The sequence below is a fragment of the Salvelinus fontinalis genome, unplaced genomic scaffold (genome assembly GCF_029448725.1).
Source record: "Salvelinus fontinalis isolate EN_2023a unplaced genomic scaffold, ASM2944872v1 scaffold_0774, whole genome shotgun sequence".
Lineage (NCBI taxonomy): Eukaryota > Metazoa > Chordata > Actinopteri > Salmoniformes > Salmonidae > Salvelinus > Salvelinus fontinalis.
Window position 1 is genome coordinate 37,687 of NW_026600983.1, and position 22,618 is coordinate 60,304.

At 46.1% G+C, this 22,618-nt stretch overlaps 1 protein-coding gene across 1 annotated transcript in view; it reads left to right on the top strand.

Annotated features, from left to right (window-relative positions):
* Positions 1-22,618, top strand: part of LOC129847323 (teneurin-3-like) — a 66,779-nt gene that overhangs the window by 29,907 nt on the left and 14,254 nt on the right. Inside the window, exons 8-11 of the mRNA XM_055915078.1 lie at positions 8,431-8,457; positions 10,872-11,018; positions 12,375-12,594; positions 21,913-22,032. Coding sequence (XP_055771053.1) covers positions 8,431-8,457; positions 10,872-11,018; positions 12,375-12,594; positions 21,913-22,032 — 514 coding nt within the window. The remainder of the gene's footprint in view (positions 1-8,430; positions 8,458-10,871; positions 11,019-12,374; positions 12,595-21,912; positions 22,033-22,618) is intronic.

Below are 22,618 nucleotides of genomic sequence, written 5' to 3' on the forward strand. Positions count from 1 at the left end.
TCCCCCACTCATTTAGCGGTCGAGTTAGAGTTTAGCATTGTGCCCCCCACTCATTTAGCGGTCGAGTTAGAGTTTAGCATGGTGTCCCCACTCATTTAGCGGTCGAGTTAGAGTTTAGCATGGTGTCCCCCACTCATTTAGCGGTCGAGTTAGAGTTTAGCATGGTGTCCCCCACTCATTTAGCGGTCGAGATAGAGTTTAACATGGTGTCCCCAATCATTTAGCGGTCGAGTTAGAGTTTAGCATGGTGTCCCAACTCATTTAGCGGTCGAGATAGAGTTTAGCATGATGTCCCCACTCATTTAGCGGTCGAGATAGAGTTTAGCATGGTGTCCCCCACTCATTTAGCGGTCGAGATAGAGTTTAGCATGATGTCCCCCACTCATTTAGCGGTCGAGATAGAGTTTAGCATGATGTCCCCACTCATTTAGTGGTCGAGTTAGAGTTTAGCATGGTGTCCCCACTCATTTAGCGGTCGAGATAGAGTTTAGCATGGTGTCCCCCACTCATTTAGCGGTCGAGATAGAGTTTAGCATGATGTCCCCCACTCATTTAGCGGTCGAGTTAGAGTTTAGCATGGTGTCCCCACTCATTTAGCGGTCGAGATAGAGTTTAGCATGATACCCCCCACTCATTTAGCGGTCGAGATAGAGTTTAGCATGATGTCCCCCACTCATTTAGCGGTCGAGTTAGAGTTTAGCATGGTGTCCCCCACTCATTTAGCGGTCGAGTTAGAGTTTAGCATGGTGTCCCCCACTCATTTAGCGGTCGAGTTAGAGTTTAGCATGATGTCCCCCACTCATTTAGCGGTCGAGTTAGAGTTTAGCATGATGTCCCCCACTCATTTAGCGGCCTTTAGAGTTAAGGAGCCCGCATACTAGGTTGGGTTTGCTCCTAGCAGAACTCAGCAATATTAATGTTTGTCCCTCTTGAGACGCCATAGCAACAACATACCCAGTAAGACTTCCTCAAAATAATCCTACTTATTGTAAAATGAATAAAAAAATCTGTAATGAATTTTGACGGAGGTCTTAGTCGCGCAATTTTACATCTAACTAAGACATTTGGTACATTATTTCTCAAGAGGCAAAATGTGCATGAGAACTAGCCCGAAAAAACAGCCGGAAAAAACTCTGCCGAACACCAAAACGAACAAAAAGTCATCATTTTGTCATAATATATTCGCACACTGTTTTGACTGGGAAGCATGCGACAGGTGTGTTTTCAGGTTTCGTGACACACTCTGCACACACACATAAAAAATTGACTCACACTGACTCACTCTACTCATCATCATAGAGTTAATTTCTTCTGTGTCAATAATGTGTCTGATTAGCTCTGGCTGGCCCTATGAAGGAAGCACCTACAGCTGCCTAATTCCCCTGAAAATAACACCTTTTGGCTCATTTTTAGTCTTCAGGCACTTTTTCTTAGCATTCAGACACCAAAATACAAAGGCAGGATGCTCCTTGAAGCCCTAGTCTGAAACTGAAACACTGCAGGGGTTGGCTGGGACGTGAGTCAGTGTCCTTAAAAGTTCCACCTCTCTGTCCTTGAGATGTTCTCTCCTGTTTCAGAGTAGCGTGTCAGAGGTGGTGAGGGCCACCATCCATCATTTGTGTCTGCTGAAGAGAAAGGGGTATTTTTGTTGGGGCTAGAAGTTAGCAGGAGAATGACTTCCACCAAAGGGGAAGGGACATCAACCAGATAGAACAGCAGAACATTCTAGAATGTTTAGTATGTCACAGATCCCACTGCTGCCACCAATTGTCAATCACCCAGCTAAGACTTCTGTGTGTTTGTTCGACCCCGCTCTGACCCCGGACAGTCTCACCGCATTGCCTCGTACACAATCACAGTACAACCCCCCCCCAAACCACATACCATACAGTATGTTCTTGTCTAATCGCTTATTCAAACAACTCAAACAAAGAGTGTCTAGTGTAATGTTCAGTCAACTCTGGTTTGAATTACTATATCATCACGCTGTCTCAATAGAACACCAGTTAGACAGTCTATTACAGTGGCAAGAAAAAGTATGTGAACCCATTGGAATTACCTGGATTTCTGTATAAATTGGTCCTCAAATTTGATCTGATCATCATCTAAGTCACAACAATAGACACACATAGTGTGCTTAAACTAATAACACACAAATTATTTTTTATTTTTTTTGTCTATATTGAATACATCATTTAAACATTCACAGTGTAGGTTGGAAAAAGTATGTGAACCCCTAGGCTAATCTCCAGAAGCTAATTGGAGTCAGGAGTCAGCTAACCTGGAGTCAATGATCAATGAGACGAGATTGGAGATGTTGGTTAGAGCTGCATTGCTCTATAAAAAACACTCACAAAATTTGAGTTTGCTATTCACAAGAAGGATTGCCTGATGTGAACCATGCCTCAAACAAAAGAGATCTCAGAAGACCTAAGATTAAGAAGTGTTGACTTGCATAAAGCTGGAAAGGGTTACAAAAGTATTTTTAAAAGCCTTGATGTTCATCAGTCCACGGTAAGATGAGTTGTCTCTAAATGGAGAAAGTTCAGCACTGTTGCTACTCTCCCTAGGAGTGGCCGTCCTGCAAAGATGAATTTTATGACCAATTTATTCAGAAATCCAGGTACTTTTTCTTGCCACTGTATATGCAGTGGAACTACGGTATAACAACATGAAGACTTATTGAGAGTTAGGAGGCAGTGACGTTTACCTACTCCTTCCTTCATGACTTTTCTACTACAGACCCCCCCCCCCCACCCTTCCTCCATAGCAAATGCTGAATGAGAGAGGACAAGAGCACAGTAGTTATTAAGTCGTCTTCTTCTCTCTTCCGAGACACGCGGTCGTGTATAATGATGGGTGAGAAAGTTCCAGAGGGTCAAAGTTCATACCTCCAAGACATGCTAACGTCCCCCGGTATTGGTAACAGTGAGAGGTTAGCATGTCTTGAGGGTATGATCTTTTGATCTTCTGGAACTTTCTCACTCATCGTTATTCACGGTCGCATGTCTCATGATAGAATCCACATTGATGTAGAGGTGTTTAAAAACATGTTCTATTCTTATTTACAATCAAAGTGACTCCAAAATGACACAATACCTTATTTACCATTCATTTCTATTGGGCACAAAAAATAATCTGAAACACAACCAAAACAAACAGCAAATGCATCCAACAAGTTTGGACTACAAGCTTGATGTAGTCATTGCGTGCTAGGGGTGTCAATATCCTTGACCCCTACCTTTTTGAGATATTACTTGTTAAACAAAATATTTTTCTCTGAGCAATTGTATTAGTATAAAATAATCTCCCCATTTTTTTAGCATTCAATATAGCTCACTATTTCACAGATTTATTTTCTACAGTCATTATTGCCCATATTTATCGAGGGTGTCAATAATTTCAGACTCCACTGCTCATTTCTACTCTGCGTATTGCTTTTCCATACAAAACACAGTGATGATAGGTTGAGTAAGTTGTCACTGTGTTGTGTGATTGGTAGTGGTAAAATAGTGTCCTTGAATTTACTCTAATGTTCCCGCTTGCAAAATGCAGCAAATGAGTCGATGTCTCTGAGACGTGAAAGTATCCGTGTTTAATAGAAAACAACTTAAATTGGCTGAAATCGTTTGTGCTTCCTTGGAAATAAATGATGTCAAGTTTATGTAAGAGTTTGCTAAGGATTTTGCAGCAACAAACCGATAGCAATATCTTCCCTTGACGATTTGAGTTACAGTAAACAGACTGAATCATCTATGTGTTTGTATAACAATCACGTCCAATAACCAAGATCTCATATGATCTTTTTTTATCAGCGTTCCAAAATACTCTTCTGCGGAGGATAGAAACGTACATTTGTATGGACTTGCACAATGCTCCTCGTTCCTTCTGTAGACATCAGGTTTTGTTAAGAAAGCCACAGGTTCTTCTTCTGCTTCTTCTTCTTCTGCTTCTTTTCTGCTTTTTCTTCTTCTTCTTATGGCTTCTGAATACCTCATCAGTAGGGCTGTCTCCTTTAGTCACACTGAAGACGTGTCCCAAATCGCTCCTATAGGCGCTGTTTAGAGAATAGGGTGCCATTAGGGACAGAGACTGATTTTAAAGTAACGTATGGAATATTGTTAGAATATTGTTGCGTGTGCATGTGTGTATGTGGGTGCGTGTGTGTGTGTTCTGAGAAGTGCAGCTGGTGAACAGGCAGAGACTGAGTGTATTAGTTGAGAACCAGGAAACTGCAGACTTACTGCCCCAAGGTTTCTTCAGCAGTCCAGCTCCAGAACCCCATCCCAGGCTCCCTGTTCTCCCCCTCTGCCCTTCTTCTCCTGGGGTTAGACTGGTGGTCAGTCATCCCTCCCTCCCTCCCACCCTCACATCTCTCCATCGCCCAGAATAGCACTGCAGAGCCAGCAATATCTCACCCAGCACCACTACACATGCCTCCACACACACACAGACACACATACTGTACACACATTCATGCACACACACACACTCTCTCTCCTTCAAACACTTATACACACAAACTCTCCCTCCCTCCCTCACACACACACACACAAACACACACACACACACACACACACACACACACACAAACACACACACACACACACACACACACACACACACACACACACACACACACACACACACACACACACACACACACACACACACACACACACACACACACACACACTGCAAGTCTGTGTGTCTGGTTCTGTTTCTCCCCAGATGTCTGTGTGTCTGGTTCTGTTTCTCCCCAGATGTCTGTGTGTCTGGTTCTGTTTCTCCCCAGATGTCTGTATGTCTGGTTCTGTTTCTCCCCAGATGTCTGTGTGTCTGGTTCTGTTTCTCCCCAGATGTCTGTGTGTCTGGTTCTGTTTCTCCCCAGATGTCTGTGTGTCTGGTTCTGTTTCTCCCCAGATGTCTGTATGTCTGGTTCTGTTTCTCCCCAGATGTCTGTGTGTCTGGTTCTGTTTCTCCCCAGATGTCTGTATGTCTGGTTCTGTTTCTCCCCAGATGTCTGTGTGTCTGGTTCTGTTTCTCCCCAGATGTCTTTATGTCTGGTTCTGTTTCTCCCCAGATGTCTGTGTGTCTGGTTCTGTTTCTCCCCAGATGTCTGTATGTCTGGTTCTGTTTCTCCCCAGATGTCTGTGTGTCTGGTTCTGTTTCTCCCCAGATGTCTGTATGTCTGGTTCTGTTTCTCCCCAGATGTCTGTGTGTCTGGTTCTGGTTCTCCCCAGATGTCTGTGTGTCTGGTTCTGTTTCTCCCCAGATGTCTGTGTGTCTGGTTCTGTTTCTCCCCAGATGTCTGTATGTCTGGTTCTGTTTCTCCCCAGATGTCTGTATGTCTGGTTCTGTTTCTCCCCAGATGTCTGTATGTCTGGTTCTGTTTCTCCCCAGATGTCTGTATGTCTGGTTCTGTTTCTCCCCAGATGTCTGTATGTCTGGTACTGTTTCTCCCCAGATGTCTGTGTGTCTGGTTCTGTTTCTCCCCAGATGTTTGTGTGTCTGGTTCTGTTTCTCCCCAGATGTCTGTCTGTCTGGTTGTGTTTCTCCCCAGATGTCTGTATGTCTGGTTCTGTTTCTCCCCAGATGTCTGTGTGTCTGGTTCTGTTTCTCCCCAGATGTTTGTGTGTCTGGTTCTGTTTCTCCTCAGATGTCTGTCTGTCTGGTTGTGTTTCTCCCCAGATGTCTGTATGTCTGGTTCTGTTTCTCCCCAGATGTCTGTGTGTCTGGTTCTGGTTCTCCCCAGGTGTATGTGTGTCTGGTTCTGTATGTTTGCCTCCAGGTCAGTGTAGCGCCTGATGGTTCTTCATTATCATCCAAGGCTGATGCTCGCTAGCCAACACACACATATACACTCCTCTCTCGCTCGCTACAAATTCAAACCATCTACTATTGATATTTTCACTGAAATGAGAGACCAAAATGATTGGTCTCTGTGTCTCTCCCCACCTTCAGATCCAGCTACTAGCTACTGTAGCATTCTTTGTAGTGATTTGTCTTTTAAAACACGGGGAAAAAACTGTTCAAGGTTAGCGTTTCATAAAACACACACACAAAACACAGTGGTTTGTGAACTCAATTGTGTAGTTAAAACAGTCAAATTTTATTCACAAAAGGCCAAATAATTTTGGTAACTGTGTTCAATAGTTAATTAACGCTGCTACACTCGAGACTTTGCCTGGGAACTAGGAAGCCCATAATCCCCCTCTCAGTACTGCTGAATGGCTGTTCTGTGTTACCACTGATCTGGCTTCTGTCTTAACAGGCTGGTAGCTCCGTCAGTGTAGCCACATGCCACATACTACCGTTATTATACATACATCACTGTGTGTGTGTGTGTGTGTGTGTGTGTGTGTGTGTGTGTGTGTGTGTGTGTGTGTGTGTGTGTGTGTGTGTGTGTGTGTGTGTGTGTGTGTGTGTGTGTGTGTGTGTGTGTGTGTGTGTGTGTGTGTGTGTGTGTGTGTGCACGTGCGTGTTTGTGTGTGTATGTGTGTGCGTGTGTGTGTGTATGTGTGTGCGTGTGTGTGTGTGTGTGCGTCTACTATAGATCAGGGAATGAGTGAGGATCATAGTCTCATAGCTCAGTAATAACCATGTTGGGGATTGATTGGGGGAGGGGTGGGTGTAGTGGTTTTTCATTGTCCTCAATGGGTTCTGGAGCACTTTGGGCTATAGCATGATTCAAGTCTAAGAGGAGGCCCCCCTGTTTTTATGGTAGGCTCACCTGGAGCTGAGGGGGTTGTTAAAGGCCCCCAGCGCAGTAAATGTTAATTAAGATAATGTTAAATCAATGGATACATGCCGGTAGCCTCTACCCCTGCGCTCTCTCTCTCTCTCTCTCTCTCTCTCTCTCTCTCTCTCTCTCTCTCTCTCTCTCTCTCTTTCTCTCTCTCTCTCTTTCTTCCTCTCTCTCTCTCTCTCTTTCTCTCTCTCTTTCTTCCTCTCTCTCGCTCTTTCTCTCTCTTTCTGCCCCTCCCTCTCCTTCTACCACTCTGCTCCCTCCCTCTCTCACTCTCTCTCTCTCTCTCTCTCGCTCTCTCTCTCTCTCTCTCTCTCTCTTTCTTCCTCTCTCTCTCTCTCTCTCTCTCTCTCTTTCTCTCTCTTTCTTCCCCTCTCTCCTTCTGCTCTCTCTCTCTCTTTCTGCCCCTCCCTCTCCTTCTACCCCTCTGCTCCCTCCCTCTCTCACTCTCTCTCTCTCTCTCACTCTCCTTCTACCCCTCTGCTCTCTCTCTCTCCGTTCCCCCTCATCTCTCTACCCTCCCCTTCATCCCCCTCTCCTCTCCTCCCTCCATCTCCATCTTTACCTCAGGGTGGGGATTGAATGGGTCTGGACGTTGTGATATATAATTGTTTCCAGATTAATGTCACTTTAATCAGCAGCCGCCGAGAATTGTCCCGACAAATAATGAAGCATTGATGTCTATAAGAGGCTGATTAATTCTGCAGCTTGACCCATAGGCACACACACACACACACACACACACACACACACACACACACACACACACACACACACACACACACACACACACACACACACACACAGAGAGAGTCCTCCCTGTCCCCATGTGAGTGGAATATGATGGAAGTAAATGAGAAATCTTTAGTGCAATTAGCTGGTAAATTGCTGCCCCTTTGCTCAGGGTTCAGGGATGACTGCTGCTGTTTTCTTAACCCTGACGTTTCATTAGGAACCCTGGCGTTTCATTAGGAACCCTGACGCTCCATTAGTTCTGTTAAGGGATCCTGTTCCACTCTGGGAAAAGGAGGACGGCCAATCAAGCTGCCACCTGAGCCAGTGTGTGTATGTGTGAGCTGGTGTGAAGTTACAGCAAGCAACATCTGAGGGAATTTGTGTGTATGTTAGTGTGAAGTTACAGCAAGCAACATCTAAGATAATTTGTGTGTATGTTAGTGTGAAGTTACAGCAACGACATCTAAGATAATTTGTGTGTATGTTAGTGTGAAGTTACAGCAACGACATCTAAGATTGTGTAAGCAATTTAGGGACTGGGTGTTGGCGATATAAGACAACAGATTGACACACACACATATGTATATGTACAACACTTATACGTACAACATTCCTACGCTGATACGTCACAACAAGCTAAGTGTCTGATAAAGTATGTATCTTCTGTCTATTTAATCTCCCGCTCTCCCACCCCCCGTCACAATGCCGAGAGAAATCCTAGAGGTTTACATGTGAGGATGGTTGCGGCCACACACACTCTGTGTCACATGGGGTATCCATCACATTTTCAAACACATGTGGTGTGTGTGTGCGCGCGAGTGTTTAAGGGCGTCTGTCCTCGTCAGTACACTACTAACACTCAGGTAAATAGTCTGCCCTGTTTTTTCTCCTCCCCTTAACCGCTCGCTCTCCTCTCTTTCTCTCTCTCTCCTTTTTTCTCTTTCAAGCTCACAATCCGGATATTAGAGTCAAAGGTACTGTGGTCTCTCTTTCTTCTGCCCCCCCCCCCCCCCCATCGTGCTTTGTGGTACATGTGACCGGCCATAGATTCCCAGTAACCCTCTTCTCTCTCTCTTTCTTTTCATCTCTTTTTATCTCTCTTTTTTATCTCTGATTCTGATTCATTGATGTATTGATTCATTGATTCAGTGATTCAGTCTTCTATTGTTGTCACTGTGACTATTTGTTTCTCATGTCTTCATGTCTTGGTACTGTGGGGGAAATCCAATATCATGTCCTTTCTTGGAGCATGGGTAACTACCAGGCATGGTAGAACTGAACTGGGGCGTGTTTTAGCCCACATAACCCACCAACCGCTGCTCTCGAACGCCCCCGCGTTGGGCACCGGGCGAGGCCACAAACGTTCCAGCGGCATGATAGAATAACATTGAAATAACGTCCTCTAAGCTCAAGCAGCTGACTAGGCATGTTTTTCTTAAAGCAGGGGTGTTATCCCTGATGCTTTGCCTCAATGCTTTTTGTATACGTGTCAGGGATTTCTTTTGTTTGTTTTTTTGCTTTCCCCGAATTGACAATGAAGAATGGCACCTTAAAATGTCCAAACAACGTGAATATACGTTTATTTGTTAATAAATTGATGGTGTGTTACTAGCACCATCAATGCCTTTTGTAGAGAACTAAGAATTGGAGACCTTTAAGCTGAAGTGGAGACATGGACTACTTCTTTAACCCTCGACCCTCGACCTTCCAACAGAGCTATCTCCACCGCACACAGAGTGATCTCTCCGTATCAGTCTCTCTCTCGAGCCCTCTGTCTTCCCTTCTCTGTATCCCCCTGTCTTCCAACAGTATGTCCACGGAATCCTGCCTCCTCCCTTCCTCTCTCTCTCTCTCTCTCTTTCCTTTTATGTGTTTGTCAGTCGGTCTGCAACCTCCTTCACAGAGACTGAAGTACTGAGTTTTTTTTGTTCATTTTTCTTTCCCAAATTTTTCTCCTTTTCCTTGGCCCCCCCTAATCGCAGGATTTAAAGGTAATTCATACAAAAGCCCCAGGGAGATTGTCATGAACAATCACTCTCCGCTCTCCTGTTTTTCCCTCTCTCTCTCTTTCTTTCTTTCTTTATCTCTTGTCTTGAAGCACGGCGTAAACGTGTCTTTGTACCAGTCTCTCACTGTTTTTTGTGGTCCTTTTTCTGGTTATCTCCATTCTTGTCTGTCTTAAAACCTGTTTCCAACACGCACGCACGCGCACACACACACAAACACACGCATACTGTACACACATACACAAACACACGTCTGCCATTTTGTTTGGAATTCCCAAAACTCAAACACACACACCTACACACACACACGCAACCTACACACCACTGACCACCCTTCACACACGGTTCTTCCGTTTTGTTGGAAAATCCTTGTTGGTCCTGTTTCCATGCATCCGCGGCCTGTATGACCTCCTGACTGTCTAGCCTAGTTGCTGGGCTGCTTTCACTTCCTCCTGGGCTTTGCTTCTATATGATTACAATTGTATTATTCTCTTGTTTGTTATTATTCTGTGTAAAGGAATGTGACCGAGGCATAAAGTATAGCTGTGGAGGCAGGGACTCGAGCCAGAGCCCTCCCTATACTTTGTGTCCCTATTGTATTGTAGCTTCACATGGATGTGCCAATAGGTACTACTATCAAACACTGAAGAAGGCAGAGGAAAATCGATTTAGGGCTTTCGTTTGGGTTCTTTGATTTCTGATTCTGTTTGATTTGGGCTATTTTGGGACATTGTCATTATTAAATCTCCCTGAAATTAATGACACGTTATATTTGGGCTTCTTCTTTTGTAGTGTATGGTGCTTTTTGATTCATTTTGCTCTCTACTCAATTTCCATTTCCAACAGTTGTATTTCTGACATCCTCTCTTACTTGACTTAATTAAGGCCAAATTCATATTTTCTTTCAAATTCTTCAACGGTTAACGAGGTTGACGAATGGTTCTTCACGAGGCTTCTATCGTTCATGTGAATTTACAACATCTGTGCATTTCACAGGCCTGTCTAACTGTCTGATTATATGTCACACTGTCGGGTTATACGTTAAGTTCACCAGAAACCTTTTCATTTTGGTTGGTTATCTACCTGTTAATCTGAATCTGTGTATGTTGATTGTTCATTTGTTTGTTCTCATCGGAAAACTGAGAGGAGTGTACTCCTCGAAATAGGAGGACACAGTCACGCATGTGTTCACACACACACACACACACACACACACACACACACACACACACACACACACACACACACACACACACACACACACACACACAGACACACAGACACACACAGACACACACACATACTCCCCCCTTCCCTATACACACATAACCCTCCTGTGTGTGTGAGTGTGTATTAACTCTCCATGCTCTGGTCTGCTACAGAGGGCTGCCCAGGCCTGTGTAACAACAACGGCCGCTGTACCCTGGACCAGAACGGATGGCACTGCGTCTGCCAGTCCGGGTGGCGTGGGGCGGGATGCGACGTCGCCATGGAGACCCTCTGCACCGACGGCAAGGATAACGAAGGAGGTGAGACATGTAGAAGAAAACCTTATTGTCCATTAGGCTGGGTTTCTGTACAGCACTTTGAGATGTCAGCTGATGTAAGAAGTTTGATTTGACATTACGTTGTCACAAAATGGACATATGTCTTTGGCTCTGGGTTACATTACGTTATATGCCAGACATTTTCATTAGAAGTCACTTCCAGTACAGGGAGTTCATACATTTGAACTGTGCGTATTGTGTGTGATCCTTGCTGGGATTGAACCCACAACCACATGACATGTGGATCTCTCCACTCTGTAAAGCTCAGACTGAAGAAGGCGCTGGCGTCACCACTATAGAGGCCTGTTAATAAAGAAGTAGAAGAAGGAACAAGTCACATCCTGATTAGTTTTGGAAGAGGGGAATGAGGGAGGGGTGGAGGAGTGACGAGGTGGGGGTGCGTCAATCGCGGCGGCAAGGTTTTTATCCCCCCCCCCCCACCCAGTGGTAGCTGGTTGCCAGATGTACACCGAGCTTTTAATAACCCAACAAAGACGAATATCAGCCTTTCATGAGCTCTACATCCTACCTCCCTCCTTTCTTCCACCGCTCTTTTTCCTATCCTCCTCTCCTTCTCTCCCCCTCTCCTCCTCTCCTCCTCTCCCCCACCCTCCCTTTCCTGTGGGCGTCACCTGTGGGAGACGGAGCAAATCTCATTCCCACACAAAAGGCCTTGGAAAACAGCAGGCAGGCAGGCTGTTGAAGTAGTAGAGAGATCTCTTTCTCCTTTATTTCTCTCTCTTTCTCTCTATCCCTCTCCACGTTCCTTCTTTCTCACTCACTCACTCGCTCACACTTTCTTTCACACGCTTTCTTTATCTTCCATTCTCTTTCTCTTTGTCTCTCTCTCGCTCTCGCACTCTCTCGCTCTCGCACTCTCTTTGCTCTCTCTCTCTCTCTCGCTCCCTCTCTCTTGCTCTCTCTCTTTCTCTCCCTCCCTCACCTACCTAACGGTGAGACTCCAACAGTATATTTAGCCTACAGTTATCCCATCCAAGGCACCAGTCAGGATGGAGGAACCAGGCAGTTTGTCACCACAGCCAGGGGTTAGAGGTTGACTAATAACTTTGAACAACTGGGCCTGCTATTCACTCTCACAGGAACACGGCCAATCACATTCTGAAAACCCTACCGAATACAGCCACTTATAACAAAACAAACCTTTGACCACCTGACAAAAAGAGCAACTGGAGGTAGATTTGTTTTTAACTTGGTGAAAAGTATTTTGTTGGTGAATTCACTGTATATGGTTCCTTTAGAGTTATCAGAGAGAATCTGATCTGGATCCCATTCCTTACTCCTCTTGTTTGCCTCTTCATAACTCTCAATCTCTCTCAGACGGCCTGGTTGACTGTATGGACCCAGACTGTTGCCTCCAGACATCCTGTCAGAACCAGCCGTACTGCCGCGGCTCCCCGGACCCCTCTGACATCATCAGTCAGAGCCCGTCCAGCCTGATGCCCCAGCATGCCGCACGCTCCTTCTACCAACGCATCCGCTTCCTGGTTGGACCAGAGGGCAGCCACGTGATCACCGGGGACAACCCCTTCAACAAGAGGTGAGCATTCTCATTTCACCTTTATTTGAACAGGTTAGTGTGTGTGTGTGTGTGTGTGTGTGTGTGTGTGTGTGTGTGTGTGTGTGTGTGTGTGTGTGTGTGTGTGTGTGTGTGTGTGTGTGTGTGTGTGTGTGTGTGTGTGTGTGTGTGTGTGTGTGTGTGGAGGGCTGTGGCGGTCAGTTATTGTTATGCAAAAGACAGATTTCATCAAGTAATCATATTTTCACCCATCAGACTATTCTCAGCTGAATCTTGTCTTTACTAATATGTAAAATTAGTTTTGATTTAAAATGGCCCATTATCGAAGGGGCAGGAACAGGGGCAGGGGGGAAATGGAGGCCGCTTTTCTGAAGGTTAGTTACTTCAACCAGGCTTCAACCAGGCTACTCTGGTTATTTCACTCCATGCATCAACAACTGTTTGAGGAGCATGCAGCCTCTTGCTCAGCAACAGCTGATATTCCGCCCAAACTCTGTATGCCATCTCCAACCCTGTTCCTGCAGCTACCCAGTGCTTAATTTGGGAAACCAAATGAAATCTGTTCGGGAACATCGATAGTAACATGTTTTCACAACGAAACATATTTCATTAAACTGTGGCGCTGAGAAAGGTATGAAGGGGAGAGAGGAGGACATGGAAATGCATGGTTCTGTAGCTAAATGTAATGTGTCAGCCTATTAATTATGAAAATATAAAAAATGCCCTATTACTAGGCTATTCAAAATCAAATACAAATTCACTATACTTGTAGGCTAACTGTAAGCTGCCCTGCACAATCAATGAACCAACAGCATCGCCTAGGCCAATAGGTTCTCTCCCAGACTCATGGATAGAACATTTGGAGTGTAGCATAAAGGTAACCAGTCCATCCAGTATGCATAATAATAAAGTCCACACTCAAAGGCGATTTACTAGAATTTGTTTAATTTTGGAGTATAGGCTAGACCAATTATGTACCAAAGACATCTGATTATAATCAGTTTAGTTTGATGTTTTTCTGCCATGTTTAATATGCGGTAGGCTATGTATTGTATAACAGCACAAGGGCTTGGGCTCATAGGCCTTTGAATATGTTTCAGCTCTAATATGCGTATGGATGTTTTGAATGAATCATCACCTTAGAAATCTCTGTCCATTTCATTGTGTTGGGCTTTGAAACAACATCCACAACGACCACGTTTTCCACTCAGTTTCAACCTGTTGTTGAACTTCTGAGTTTTAAAATCACTGTACTGTTTTGATGATAAGTGTTTGATGTGATTTTCAATTGCATTTGGTTTGAGGGACAATAGAGAGCTGAGTACCAGGCCATTAGCGACCTGATGGTCGTTAGCGAGTTGGGAAGTACCAACGCATGTCCAGAGTGCAAGACCATACCATGGCAATCGGTGTGTCTTCGTGTGTGTGTGTGTGTGTGTGTGTGTGTGTGTGTGTGTGTGTGTGTGTGTGTGTGTGTGTGTGTGTGTGTGTGTGTGTGTGTGTGTGTGTGTGTGTGTGTGTGTGTGTGTGTGTGTGTTTGGTTGCCTTGGTGACAACCAGCCAGGTGAATACAGTGGTCTATAACAATGTTGTCTATAACCATGAAAGTTTGTGTGTCCATACTGGACAACAACATGAGTCATATACCATGACCAGCTTCAGTTATGGTCATTCTCAAAGGTTTTATGACTATTTAACCTTGAATGTTGCTTTAATTCAGTCCAGAGTACCGTGCACGTTTGTGATTATTCACAATCACAGTTGATCTAGAACCAAATCGATTTCAATAAGAGCAGGACTAACCAGCCGGTAGAGATTAGCTTATGTTTAGAAAGCAAACTTCATTTCCACACAGCGATAACAGAACTAAATAGAGATGCTAAACACGGTGCTCACTGGAGAGAACAGAGCAGTCTGATCATCTGATAAAGCAGGAAGAAGTGTGGAGAAATGGGAGGACGGAACAAACAAATAAGGAGAGAGGGAGATGGAGATGGAGAGGGAGAGAGAGAGAGAAAGAGAGAGAGAGAGAGAGAGAGAGAGAGAGAGAGAGAGAGAGAGAGAGATGGAGGGCGAAAGAAAGATAGATATATGGAGATAAAGGGAGAGAGTCAAGTTCACATCTGTCCCGTGTTAGACCCACCTATCCGGGGGCTTTGTTTAGCCAGTAGTGCTAACACAGAGCATGTGTCTGAACATTTCCTTTAGCCTCTGCCAGCCTGCCATCCAACACACACACACAGGATCCGCAGTAATCCCCAACCAAACAACAGCTCCTCAGCATCAACATGTGAACAAACAAGGCTCTCGTAGATCCGCTCTGCCTCTCCTCCTCCTCATCCATCTCTTCTCCTCCTCCTCATCCATCTCTTCTCCTCCTCCTCATCCATCTCTCCTCCTCATGCATCTCTTCTTCTCATCCATCTCTTCTCCTCCTCCTCAACCATCTCTCCTCCTCATCCATCTCTCCTCCTCATCCATCTCTTCTCCTCCTCCTCATCCATCTCTTTTCCTCCTCCTCATCCATCTCTTCTCCTCCTCCTCATCCATCTCTCCTCCTCATCTATCTCTTCTCCTCCTCCTCATCCATCTCTCCTCCTCATCCATCTCTCCTCCTCATCCATCTCTTCTCCTCCTCCTCATCCATCTCTTCTCCTCCTCCTCATCCATCTCTTCTCCTCCTCCTCCTCATCCATCGCTTTTTCTCCTGTTCATCCATCTCTCCTCCTCCTCCTCCTCATCCATCTCTTCTTCTCCTCCTCTATCTGGGTGTATTGACATGCCACTCTCCGTCAACAGAGACGGAGAGCTCGTCGTTTAGTAGGAAATGACACTCGAGCGAGAGACTGGAATAGAGATATTATTCAGGGTGGCAATTCATTCAAAAGAGACATACTCAATAATGAAGTACAGATGTAGGATCTTAATTTGAGCCAGTTTGAGATACAGCAGGAAAACAATCCTGCATCAACAGGAAATGTGAATATACAATTAATGGACATTTTTGTAGGCGTCGATACATTTTTTTGTAAAGGAAAATCAAGTCTGAAATTTCAAAGTGGAAATTGCAAACTTCAGAAGCCTTTTTAAACCTCAAACACACTACAAGTTCTACATTTCCTGCATTGCAGTAAAGTTCTCCTGCAACATGGTGATCAAATTAAGACCCTACATCTGTAGTCTGTGATTTTTTGCATTGTGGCGCAGAGCAGACATCCTGTAAGTGACTGTCTGCGGCACAACAAGGACAGGAAAGAACAAAAACCTGTTTACACCTACATTATTATTGACTTCTCCAAACCACCAATTGAAATAGTCTCACTAGTTTAAGAGCAGGCACTATCACGGCTTTCTGCCAAGGCTATTGGATAAAAACACGTCAGACGCCTTTGTGTGTCTCAACTTCCTACACTAAAGCATTTATTTCCCTTTGTCTGCCATAATAGTCTAACAATACAATTGCAGAACATTTTCAGTTCAGAGTTTGCTTGAATGCAATCCTTTGGCTCCCTTATACAGGTTATAGTTACTGGGAATAAGGAGTCTGAACACACTGTGAAGTATGCTGTTATTCCTCTTTATGGATCGTGACGGGCCAAATTAGGCATGTGGCCACGAACGCTTCACTACTTTATGTGGTGGCTCACATACACACACACTGCTGAATTTAGATAAGACCACTTCTTGGCCACGCTTCAGCAAACTCTAGAAGAGGGAGACGAGCGATGGAGCTTAAAGCTGCAGTATGTTAAGCAGGAAGACCGACCCCAACCTCTCTCTTGTTTTAGGTCCTTCCCTCAGTGTTTTTATATTGCACACAGATTTCAAGCAGATTAACGCTCGGGGACTAGTTGGTCTTGGCTCTGTCCACTCCCCTTATGGCCCTGTTCTGTGTAGTGATGTTGTGGTCTCGTGGTCAAGGGCCCGGTTAATTGGTCCACTGACTGGGGTTAGCAGGGTTGATGGTTCAAATCCCAGGTGCCAGGTCACAGCTGTGGAGCCCCGGGGGCGAGTCGAAGCGGTATCCTTGAATGACTTTGGTGAGAGGCCAGAGACTAATCTGTCTGATAAGAACTACATGGAGGATATCCTGGACTGTGGTGTCCAGCCCAGTGTTTAAAAACCCAGGGTAAAAGACAACATCCTCAATGCTGAATGAATTAAAACCTTTATTGCCAGAAAATGAATTGCATACAGCAGACATGGACGTAACAATCAATGCCAGTACAACATGTACAAATATAATTTTGAGAAACATGAATACTTTGTATTTTACAGAGGTGAAAGTCCAAGCCACATTCCATGACATGCAACCATGTAAAAAAGGAAATATCACCCTTTCAGTTACTGAGGCGCTGCCTGTTGCCCACAGCAACCTTTGTCATGCTTATTATGAGAGAGAGAGAAATGTGTGCCAGTGGGAGGGGAAAGGTTAAGGGTTAACTAAAGGTGTCATTTCATCATGCACCAGAGTAATGATAGTACCAGAGTAATGATAGCACCAGACTAATGATAGCACCAGAGTAATGATAGTACCAGAGTAATGATAGTACCAGAGTAATGATAGTACCAGAGTAATGATAGCACCAGACTAATGATAGTACCAGACTAATGATAGCACCAGAGTAATGATATCACCAGAGCAATGATAGTACCAGACGAATGATAGTACCAGAGTAATGATAGTACCATACTAACGATAGCACCAGAGTAATGATAGTACCAAAGTAATGATAGTACCAGAGTACCGATAGTACCAGACTAATGATAGCACCAGAGTAATGATAGTGCCAGAGTAATGATAGTACCAGATTAATGATAGCACCAGATTAATGATAGTACCAGAGTAATAATAATACCAGAGTAATGATAGTACCAGAGTAATAATAATACCAGAGTAATGATAGTACCAGAGTAATGATAATACCAGAGGGATGATAGTACCAGAGTAATGATAATACCAGAGGGATGATAGTACCAGAGCAATGATAGTACCAGAGTAATGATACTGCCAGAGTAATGATAGTACCTGAGTATTGATAGTACCAGAGTAATGATACCACCAGAGTAAGGATGTGTCACGTTCCTGACCTGTTTTCTCTTGTTTTTTATGTCTTTATTGGTCAGGGCGTGAGTGTTGGGTGGGCAGTCTATGTTTTCTATTTCTATGTGGGGTTTTGTGTTAGGCCTGGTATGATTCTCAATTAGAGACAGGTGTGTATCGTTTGTCTCTGATTGAGAGTCATACTAAGGCAGCCAGGGTTTCACTGGTGTTTTGTGGGTGTTTGTTCTTGTGTCAGCGTTTGAGCCACACAGGACTGTTGCAGGTTAGTCACGTTTGTTGTTTTGTTCATTTGTAGTGTTTTGTTGATTTGCCATTAAATCATGAATACCTCCTACTCCGCATCTTGGTCCGATCCATGCTCCTCCTCGTCTGAGGAGGAGAACTACATTGACAACCTTGACAGAAACACCCACCAAACCAGGACCGAGCGGATTGGAGAAGGACGGAGAGAACAACAGCAATGGGGAAAAGAGGAATGGACTTGGGAGGAGATCCTAGACGGTAAAGGACCCTGGGCAGAGCCAGTGGAGTGTCGCCGCCCCAAAGCGGAGCTGGAGGCAGCGAAAGCGGAGAGGAGGTTGTATGAGGCTAAGGCAAGGCAGAGCGGCTGGAAGCCCGAGAGGCTCACCCAAAAATTTCTTGGGAGGGGGCTAAAGGGGAGTGTGGCGAAGCCGGGTTGGTTACCTGAGCCAACTCCCCGGGCTTACCGTGGAGTGAGAGGGCGTCGTACTGGTCAGACACCGTGTTATGCGGTAAAGCGCACGGTGTCCCCAGTATGCGTGCTTAGCCCAGTGCGGGCTATTCCACCTTGCCGCACTGGGAGGGCTAGGTTGGGCATCGAGCGGGATGTCATGAAGCCGGCCCAACGTATCTGGCCTCCAGTACGTCTCCTCGGGCCGGCGTACATGGCACCAGCCTTACAGGTGGTGTCCCCGGTTCGCCTGCATAGCCCAGTGCGGGTTATTCCACCTCGCCGCACTGGCAGGGCTACGGGGACCATTCAACCTGGTAGGGTTGGGGAGGCTCGGTGCTCAAGAGCGCGTGTCCTCCTTCACGGTCCGGTATATCCGGCGCCACCTTCCCGCCCCAGCCCAGTACCACCAGTGCCTACACCACGCACCAGGCTTCCAGTGCATCACCAGAGCCCTGTTCCTCCTCCCCGCACTCGCCCTGAGGTGCGTGCCCTCAGCCCGGTACCTCCAGTTCCGGCACCACGCATCAGGCCTATAGTGCGTCTCAGCCGGCCAGAGTCTGCCGTCTGCCCAGCGCCGTCTGAGCCATCCGTCTGCCCAGCGCCGTCTGAGCCGTCCGTCTGCCCAGCGCCGTCTGAGCCATCTGTCTGCCCAGCGCCGTCTGAGTCATCCGTCTGCCACGAGCCATTAGAGCCGCCCGTCTGTCCCGAGCCAGTAGAGCCGTCCGTCAGTCAGGAGCCGCTAGAGCCGTCAGTCAGGAGCTGCCAGAGACGCCCGCCAGTCAGGAGCTGCCAGAGACGCCCGCCAGTCAGGAGCTGCCAGAGACGCCCGCCAGTCAGGAGCTGCCAGAGACGCCCGCCAGTCAGGAGCTGCCAGAGACGCCCGCCAGTCAGGAGCTGCCAGAGACGCCCGCCAGTCAGGAGCTGCCAGAGACGCCCGCCAGTCATGAGCTTCCCTCCAGTCATGAGCTGCCCTCCAGTCATGAGCTGCCCTACAGTCATGAGCTGCCCTACAGTCATGAGCTGCCACTCAGTCCGGAGCTGCTGCCCCTTATCCCGGAGCTGCTGCCCCTTATCCCGGAGCTGCTGCCCCTTATCCCGGAGCTGCTGCCCCTTATCCCGGAGCTGCTGCCCCTTATCCCGGAGCTGCTGCCTCTTATCCCGGAGTTGCTGCCCCTTATCCCGGAGCTGCTGCCCCTTATCCCAATGCTGCCCCTTCATTTAGGTGGGTTGAGTTGAAGGGTGGTCATTGGGAGGGGGATACGGAAGCGGGGAGTGACTATGGTGGGGTGGGGACCTCGCCCAGAGCCTGAGCCACCACCGTGGTCAGATGCCCACCCAGACCCTCCCCTAGACTTTGTGCTGGTGCGCCCGGAGTTCGCACCTTAAGGGGGGGGTTATGTCATGTTCCTGACCTGTTTTCTCTTGTTTTTTATGTCTTTATTGGTCAGGGCGTGAGTGTTGGGTGGGCAGTCTATGTTTTCTATTTCTATGTGGGGTTTTGTGTTCGGCCTGGTATGATTCTCAATTAGAGACAGGTGTGTATCGTTTGTCTCTGATTGAGAGTCATACTAAGGCAGCCAGGGTTTCACTGGTGTTTTGTGGGTGTTTGTTCTTGTGTCAGCGTTTGGGCCACACAGGACTGTTGCAGGTTAGTCACGTTTGTTGTTTTGTTCATTTGTAGTGTTTTGTTGATTTGCCATTAAATCATGAATACCTCCTACTCCGCATCTTGGTCCGATCCATGCTCCTCCTCGTCTGAGGAGGAGAACTACATTGACAACCTTTACAGGATGGTACCGGAGTACTGATAGTACCCGAGTTATGATAATACCAGAGTAATGGCAGTACCCGAGTAATGATAGTACCAGAGTAATGATAATACCAGAGTAATGATAGTACCAGAGTAATGATAGTACCAGAGTAATGATAGTACCAGAGTAATGATAGTACCAGAGTAATGATAATACCAGAGTAATGATAGTACCAGAGTAATGATAGTACCAGAGTAATGATAGTACCAGAGTAATGATAGTACCAGAGTAATGATAATACCAGAGTAATGATAGCACCAGAGTAATGATAGTACCAGAGTAATGATAGTACCAGAGTAATGGTAATACCAGAGTAATGATAGTACCAGAGTAATGATAGTACCAGAGTAATGATAGTACCAGAGTAATGATAGTACCAGAGTAATGATAGTACCAGAGTAATGATAGTACCAGAGTAATGATAATACCAGAGTAATGATAATACCAGAGTAATGATAATACCAGAGTAACGATAGTACCAGAGTAATGATAGTACCAGAGTAATGATAGTACCAGAGTAATGATAATACCAGAGTAATGATAGTCCCTTGCAGCGTCTATTGAACATGCTCTCAGAAACACTCAGACACCTGATCGGTGACAACTGGGTATGTGTGCATCCCAACTGCCACCCTATTCCCTATATAATGAACCACTTTTGGTCAAAAGTAGTGCACTAAATAGGGTGCCATTTGGGACACAGCCATTGTTTTACGGTGACAGACACTCAGACAACCTCCCTAAGCAAATGGAAGGCATAAATTACAGCTACATTAAGGACCCCATCACCCCCCCCCCCCCCCCACACACACACACACACACACATACAGGTATTAATGAGGCGAGGACGCTGGGTAATTTGTAATTTATGGCATGTTTACACTATAGAAGGGGGAGAGGGAGGGGGGGACATCAACTGTACTGTCTGGCATCCTCTCAGACTGTTGTAAAGGATAGTGCTGGGGGTGAAATGTTGTGTGTGTGTGTCTCTGTCTCTCTCTACAGGGTGATTCAATGCTCCGCTACTGATTAGTACTCAGTGTAAGCTGTAATGACCTGGCAAGGAGAGCTATAAGTAAATCTAGCTACCCTCCCCCTGCACACACACACACACACACACAGTAGCTATCTCCACAGGACCAGACCCATTGATTAAAAACTCATCTAAACGGTCCACCGCTAGCCGGGCCTGGCTAAACAACTTGACTTTTCTCCTCTTTTTTGAAACAATTTTTGCCGCAGAATAAATTTGCCGTGCTGCTGGCCTGTGTGTGTGTTGGTGGGCAACGTGGGTGTGTGTGCATTTGTGTGTGTGTGCATGTGTTCATCCGTTCGTGCGTGTATGTGTGCTGTGTGTGATTTATTCACTCAGTCCCCTAGAATCGATCAGGCTGATAAGCCTCAGAGGGGAAAGGCCCAGGCATCCCAGCAGCCCTTAAACACACTGTGTTATGTGTGCTAAACAGGGAGATGTAAGCCCATATGAATAACAATATCTGTGTGTGTGTGGGGGGGGTTTGGATCACGTGTGATTTTGTGCGTGCATAGCGGTGACGAGAAAAGGGAATTGGTTATTTGACGTGGTACAGTGTTATACTGTGGTGTTTATGAATGTGCTGAGTGAAAGTTGTCTCGTGTGTTATTTCCTGTCAGTCCTCTAGCGTGATGTGTATCTCAGCATATCTCTGTCTCCGCGGCGTCCTATAGCTGCAGTGTACACAATAACGACGTCTGTAAGTAGATCATCTCTACGTGTTGTTTCTCCCCAGCCTGGTGTCCATCATCAGAGGCCAAGTGCTGACGGCAGACGGAACCCCCCTCATAGGAGTCAATGTTACCTTCGTCCACTACCCCGACCACGGATACACCGTCACGCGCAAGGACGGCATGTAGGTCCACGTACACACACACACGTACACACACACACATACACACACACACACACACACACACACACACACACACACCACGGACTCTGGTCTTCCTCACCACTGACACCTCACACAGTATTTGATTTATATTGTGTTTTCAGGACTGGTTGATTGAATCATTATGAGTGTGTCTGTGTGTGCATATTTGCGTGAATGTTTTTCTGTGCATCGGTGAGTATGTGAGAGAGAGAAAAGAGAGAGAAACCGCAAAATCGTCTCTCTCATGCAAATTTAATCTCAGCCGTTTCCCCCCAATGAAAAAGCACACACTCACAAACACCCCCTCCCCCCCAACCCCCCACCCCAAATGAAAACCCTGCGCCATTTAAATGTGAACTGGAGGGCTGTTTAAAATGCATTGGATTTACAAGGGCAGAATCAATTAGCCTGCGTCATTCTAGCGCAGGGCACAGAACACACATACACACACACCTCCACTACACCCTGCCCCCCACTCCCGGTTCCCCGGTGTTAGTACAGCGAGTGTTCCTGCAACCCTCCTCGACACCAACCAGGAAATAGGAAACGCAGTCCGGGTCGCAAA